The sequence below is a fragment of the Gadus morhua genome, unplaced genomic scaffold (genome assembly GCF_902167405.1).
Source record: "Gadus morhua unplaced genomic scaffold, gadMor3.0, whole genome shotgun sequence".
NCBI classification, from domain to species: domain Eukaryota; kingdom Metazoa; phylum Chordata; class Actinopteri; order Gadiformes; family Gadidae; genus Gadus; species Gadus morhua.
The window spans coordinates 46,566-53,626 of record NW_021964023.1 but is presented as its reverse complement, the minus strand read 5'-3'; the positions used below and the strand labels follow the sequence as shown (position 1 = coordinate 53,626).

The 7,061-nt window shown below is 50.2% G+C and overlaps 1 protein-coding gene across 1 annotated transcript; it reads left to right on the top strand.

The window, feature by feature from the left end:
• Positions 1-214: 214 nt before the first annotated feature.
• LOC115538894 (anoctamin-9) lies at positions 215-5,762 on the top strand (the record flags this gene model as incomplete). The annotated part of the gene is made up of 8 exons (XM_030350120.1): positions 215-312; positions 540-736; positions 2,149-2,301; positions 2,685-2,829; positions 3,554-3,673; positions 4,078-4,171; positions 4,370-4,482; positions 4,969-5,762. Coding segments are annotated over 8 exons (1,020 nt in total), but the record flags the coding sequence as incomplete, so codon positions are not given.
• Positions 5,763-7,061: the final 1,299 nt, after the last annotated feature.

The following is a 7,061-nucleotide window of genomic DNA, read 5'->3' as shown; positions in this document are numbered from 1 at the left end:
TTATTAAATACATTTATAGATATGAGCAGACACAATATGTCCATAGTCCTAATTGTAGTGTCAGATGTATTGATTTGATTTACTGTCAATGAGAAACAGTGTTATACCCATGTTATCTGTCAGTACTGGAGTACACTTTTGAGACGCTCCCTTGTCCTCCAGTGCCACCCCAGTGGGTGTCTGACGCTCCCTTGTCTCTAACCCACCCCTCCAGTGCCACCCCAGTGGGTGTCTGACGGACCTCTTCATCCAGATGGCCGTCGTCATGGTGCTCAAGCAGACGCTCAACAACGTCTTTGAATTCATTGTGCCGTGAGTGGTTCACCACACCCAGCTTCCCCACGCACACTGTAAAATACTACCTACCGACCTTAGATCTCAGTTTGTGATCTCTGGTCAGGGTAGGTCTGGCTACCCTGGGTTAGGGGTCAGGGTTGAGAGGTCAGGGGTGAGGGGTTAAGGGTCAGGGGTTAGGGGTCAAGGGTCAGGGGCCAGGGATGAGGTGAAGGGGGACTGAGCCGGTGTCTTCTGGCCCTCAGCTGGTGTAAGCAGTTCTTCCTGAGGAGGAAGGCAAAGAGGATGGAGAGGAAGTGCGGGCACTGCTACAGGAAGACGTGTCGCGACGAGAGCGGCTGCGTGGAGCCGTGTGACGTCTGCAAGCTACGGAACTGGCTGCTCAACTACCACCTGGCCGACACAAACGCCTTCAGCCTCTTCAACGAGTTCCTGGAGATGGGTGTGGCCTCCTGACTCACTGTCCTCTCCTCTCTATTACTGCTGTCCTCTCCTCTCTATTACTGCTGTCCTCTGTCCTCTATTACTGCTGTCCTCTCCTCTCTATTACTGCTGTCCTCTGTCCTCTATTACTGCTGTCCTCTCCTCTCTATTACTGCTGTCCTCTGTCCTCTATTACTGCTGTCCTCTCCTCTCTATTACTGCTGTCCTCTCCTCTCTATTACTGCTGTCCTCTCCTCTCTATTACTGCTGTCCTCTGTCCTCTATTACTGCTGTCCTCTGTCCTCTATTACTGCTGTCCTCTCCTCTCTATTACTGCTGTCCTCTGTCCTCTATTACTGCTGTCCTCTCCTCTCTATTACTGCTGTCCTCTACTCTCTATTACTGCTGTCCTCTCCTCTCTATTACTGCTGTCCTCTGTCCTCTATTACTGCTGTCCTCTCCTCTCTATTACTGCTGTCCTCTGTCCTCTATTACTGCTGTCCTCTGTCCTCTATTACTGCTGTCCTCTCCTCTCTATTACTGCTGTCCTCTCCTCTCTATTACTGCTGTCCTCTGTCCTCTCTATTACTGCTGTCCTCTCCTCTCTATTACTGCTGTCCTCTGTCCTCTATTACTGCTGTCCTCTCCTCTCTATTACTGCTGTCCTCTCCTCTCTATTACTGCTGTCCTCTGTCCTCTATTACTGCTGTCCTCTGTCCTCTATTACTGCTGTCCTCTCCTCTCTATTACTGCTGTCCTCTCCTCTCTATTACTGCTGTCCTCTCCTCTCTATTACTGCTGTCCTCTGTCCTCTATTACAGCTGTCCTCCTCTCTATTACTGCTGTCCTCTCCTCTCTATTACTGCTGTCCTCTGTCCTCTATTACAGCTGTCCTCTCCTCTATTACTGCTGTCCTCTCCTCTCTATTACTGCTGTCCTCTGTCCTCTATTACTGCTGTCCTCTGTCCTCTATTACTGCTGTCCTCTGTCCTCTATTACTGCTGTCCTCTCCTCTCTATTACTGCTGTCCTCTCCTCTCTATTACTGCTGTCCTCTGTCCTCTATTACTGCTGTCCTCTGTCCTCTATTACTGCCCTTCCTCTCCTCTCTATTACTGCTGTCCTCTCCTCTCTATTACTGCTGTCCTCTCCTCTCTATTACTGCTGTCCTCTCCTCTCTATTACTGCTGTCCTCTGTCCTCTATTACTGCTGTCCTCTGTCCTCTATTACTGCCCTTCCTCTCCTCTCTATTACTGCTGTCCTCTCCTCTCTATTACTGCTGTCCTCTCCTCTCTATTACTGCTGTCCTCTCCTCTCTATTACTGCTGTCCTCTGTCCTCTATTACTGCTGTCCTCTGTCCTCTATTACTGCCCTTCCTCTCCTCTATTATACTCTAACACATAGACTCTGTGGGCGTCTCCCTCCTCCAGTGGTCCAGTTTAGCTTCACCACCATCTTTGTGGCGGCCTTCCCCCTCGCTCCCCTCCTCGCTCTCCTCAACAACATCTTTGAGATCCGTCTGGACGCCATCAAGATGATCAGCCTCGAGCGCCGGCTGGTCCCCAAGAAAACCAACGACATCGGTGAGGCCCTGCTCCAAGAGTCTGTGACTGAGTGACTGGGTGACTGGGTGACTGGGTGACTGAGTGACTGGGTGACTGGGTGACTGGGACTGGGTGACTGGGTGACCGGGTGACCGGGTGACTGGGTGACTTGGTGAGTGGGTGACTGGGTGAGTGGGTGACTGTATGATGATGTGACCGTGTGCCTGTGACTGAGAGACAGTGTGACGGGGTGACTATCTGACTGTGAGACTGGTTGACTGGGTGACTGTGCGTGTGCGTGTGTGTGTGCGTGTGCGTGCGTGTGCGTGTGCAAGAGTGCCTTTACTTCATGTGTGTGTGTGTGTGTGTGTGTGTGTGTGTGTGTGTGTGTGTGTGTGTGTGTGTGTGTGGTTTCCCTGCAGGTATCTGGACCAACGTGCTGGAGGCCATTGGGGTGCTGGCGGTGATCGCCAACGGCCTGGTCATCGGGATCTCCTCCGACTTCATCCCCCGCCTGCTGTACCGCTACTACTACGGGCCCTGTGCTGTCAGCGGGGTCTACACAAAGTACGTTGTGCTAGTTAGCATCTAGCTACTGCTACAGCGCCTTAGCTAACAACAGTGCCAACACAAAGTACGCTGTGCCAGTTAGCATCTAGCTACTGCTACGGGGCCTTAGCTAACAACAGTGCCAACACAAAGTATGTTGTGCTAGTTAGCATTTAGCTACTGCTAAGGGGCCTTAGCTAGCAACAGTGCCAACACAAAGTACATTGTGCTAGTTAGCATCTAGCTACTGCTAAGGGGCCTTAGCCAACAACGGTGCCAACAGTACGTTGTGCTAGTTAGAATCGAGTTATTGCTACGGGCCCTGAGCTAACAACGGTATCAACACACAGTACGTTGTGCTAGTTACCATGTAGCTACGAATTCGGGTACCAACCTCCTCACAAATATTTTTTTCCCAAAGATCTGCTACCAGTAATATCAGTGTCCTGGTAGACGTAATCTCATCGCCTGACTGCGCATTAAGTGATTTCTGCGACTATATAGGCCGTCCAAGAGACCTTTTTATAAAAAAGAAACATCTAATATCCAAAGATCATTTCAGCAATCTCCGGCGACCCCGTCGGCAATCAGGGGACCCCAGGTGGGTCCCCCTGGTTTAACTGGTTCTGTTCACTGGTTCTGTTAAATGGTGCTGCTAACTGGTTCCCTTCACTGGTTCTGTTCACTGGTCCTGTCCACTGGCTCTGCTAACTGGTTCTGTTCACTGGTTCTCCCGGCCCAGCTGCATGAAGGGCTACATCAGGAACACGCTGTCCACGGCCAACCTCAACGAGACGTTGGTCCGGAAGGACTTCATCACCGCCCAGCTGATGACCGACGGCCTCAACGTCACGCAGTGCAGGTCTGTCTCCCACAGTGGAGTGGTGCTCTCTGTGGAGCCACTGGTCTGCTCTCTCTGGAGCCACTGGTCTGCTCTGTGTGGGCACACTGGTCTGCTCTGTGTAGACACACTGGTCTGCTCTGTGGACCCACTGGTCTGCTCTGTGGACCGACTGGTCTGCTCTGTGTAAAGCCACTGGTCTGAGTGCCTGGAGCTATAATGGTAACGCACACTTCACTGCGGTGGCGGTCTGTGTGGTTAAGCGCCTTGTTTAGAGTTATAATTGTGTGTGTGTGTGTGTGTGTGTGTGTGTGTGTGTGTGTGTGTGTGTGTGTGTGTGTGTGTGTGTGTGTGTGTGTGTGTGTGTGTGTGTGTGTGTGTGTGTGTGTGTGTGTGTGTGTGTGTGTGTGTGTGTGTGTGTGCAGCTATAGGGACTACAGGCACCATGAAGACTACACTCTGACCTCCCAGTTCTGGCTCATACTGGCTGTGCGCTTTGCCTTCATCATCCTCTTCGAGGTGAGTCCATATACGTACTGAGCATTAATATTAACCATGCATTAACCAACTCTGTCACCATCGAGTCATTTGTGTGGAGGCACAGTCTGGCATCAGTTCAGTGGGCAAGTGAACTGTCGTTAAAGAACCTCTGGGGTCCACACAGTCTGTTGGTTCACTCACTTCCTGTTGGTTAATTCACTTCCTGTCGCCCCACAGCACGTGCTGGTGGTGTGTAAGTTCATCGCTGCCTGGTTCGTACCCAACAACCCGCTGCAGGTGAAGAACCAGCGACTGTTGGACAAGCAGAAGAGGCTGAAGGAGGAGCTCCGGTAAGAGACAGAGGGAGAGTCAACATATGACATATGATCGGAAGGGTAAAGTGATGAAGAATGCTTCACACTGAACTGTAGTTTATTCAGTATTGAAGCTTACAAACAGGTCAGTATAGAGTGGCCAAGTGATCAAGTATATCGGGGAACAGGGATCTAATTTCCCCCGATGAATTATGAATGATGTAAGCATGAATCCAGATGAACACTCGTCTAGCCCAATGAGCCAGAGTGAGAGGTTCAATCCCACTGGGGCCAACACTCTGGGCCTTTCTTAGAGGCTCTGGAGGAAAGGATGAAATGGCATTCATTCATACATTCATATATTCATACGTTACACTTCAGTGCAGGTATTCATTCAGCGGGCCGAGTGTTGGAGGGTTGCGTTGAGGGGAGTTCCTGGTCCCCCCAGGCTGGGTCAGGTGATCTACGTGTTTGTACGTTGATGTCTGTCTGCGTCGTTCATTCTCTTGTTTTCTATTCCAGCCAGAGGAGAAGCAGAACCACAGCAGGTGTAAATACCCCCCGTTCACAGACGTCCTCACAGTGGGGTCCCGTTGCTGAGCCAGAGGAACTGATTTGGTGAAGCTGGTTGTCAGGTATTCGTTTCTTTCCGCTCCTAACCAGACGTCTTGGATGTGGATGTTGATGCTCTGAGCCTGCAGCCTAGGGACCAATTATTTTAAAGACTTAAAGCCAAAGCTTCACGACGTCTTCACACGCTCCTCAGACTTGTCGCCTGGTGGCCAATGATTCACACACTCCGTCAGGCTCCATCTACGGCCAACCTCTGAACGTGGATCCTAACCGCTCTACCCAATGGCACTCGGTGACGAGCTGTCTGGAAGGTAGAGCAAACGCTGTTCTGAACATCTCTGGTTCTGTGTTGCTGGAGACCTCTGGACGGGATCTTTAACACACTCTTCTACGGGACCAGAGAGCGACAGCATACACATTTATCCCCTTGTTTATTTTTAAAAAGTGTAAATTAGGTGAGCCACGTTTATCTTTACTAAGTACTGAAATCCAAACCAATAGACTGGGCATTCTCTCCTCGTATCTCTTCTGTTTTCTTACTTTCATAGTATTTATACGATGTGAACCGGCTGTGTTGTCCTTGATGGACGGCTGTGTCTAAATGCCATACTGTCAGATTTGGCAGTGTTTTTTCTCGCAGAGTGTTGATTCGCCGAGTGTTTTTAAAATATGTCATTGTTGTGTTGTACGAGAGCGAATATAATTCGGACATTTGTAGTCATTTGATTTCAGCGTTTTTTGTTCCGTTTTTTTTAAAGCACTGCCAGCGTTTGACATGTTTTACTGCTCCAGTTTAGATTAAACTCCTGCCAGCACATGCCTGTATGGGTCTGTAATGTTTTTATTGAGGAATAATTCAATATATGGATATGCATACAACCTGACTCATATTTTAGACACTAAAGGTATGTTATGGACTTCATTTGTACGAATGCATCACATAACGTCCTGTAAAAGCATACGATGAGATGCTAGGATGTCTGGGTGTATTACAGCTGAATCCGGGCTGATCCGTTTGGCCACAGGGGGGAGCTACAGGCTACTCATCTGTCACTTCTGAAATTCGGCTACTCCTCCCAACCACCGTGTTTATGCTGCCTTCGTGTGGTGGTTAATAGATCTGCACCTGCCAAGCTCATAACGTTGACCGTTTCATTATAAACCAATGTAATGGATATATTTGGCCACAACCCATTTTTAATTGGTGTCTGTTCGATGAGTATTAAATACCTCACTTTCTACTTAAGATGCACAAGACAGGACGTTACAAAACTTGGAAACTCCTCAAGACGACCCTTGAGGAGAGAGGTCATGCTGACAGAGGTCTGATGGGCTCTGGGGATGAGTAGTCACTCCCTCACTCACTAGGGCCGCGGCACTAGTGTAAGTGTCTGCAACATCGACCCTTTAAACAACTGGTGCAAGTCTGAATAAATCACACCAGTGTTGTGTTGAGCGTAACCCCGGGAGCTGTGGTCCACAGCAGGAAAAGGGGAGTGTATTCATCCTACCGTACACCAGCAGAGCCACTTCCCTCCACGTAGCGGTTCTCCATTGTTGTGGCTGTTTGGCCGGGCGCTGATCCCGGCACAGATTACGCTCCTGTGTTCGGCTCCTGGCCCCAAATTCCATCTCTCCCCCCACCCCTCCTCCTGCTTCCCGTTGACCAGAGACTCACAGCTGTGGCCTCCGCTCGGTCTTCCCCTACACTCCCCTCTCTCCACTCCCCCTCCCTTCACTGTCTCCACTCTGAGCACCCCTCCCAACCCTTTCTTTCCCTCCCCTCCCTCCCCTCTCTCTCCCCCTCCCCTCTCTGTCTCCCCTTGCACTTGGACTCTCCTCTTCCAGAGAAGTCCTTCTTTAGCCTGATGGCCGTCTCTCATTAACCCGTCTCAACCCCTCAGTCTCCAGATGCCATCAGCTGAGGTTACATTCCCTTGGCCCTTTTCTGTTTTTCCACACACTCTCCAAAGTCGTCTTTTTCCCTCAGCCAGCGGCATCCCAGTCTGTTCACAGGCCTTATTTTTACAGTGAAGTGTTAC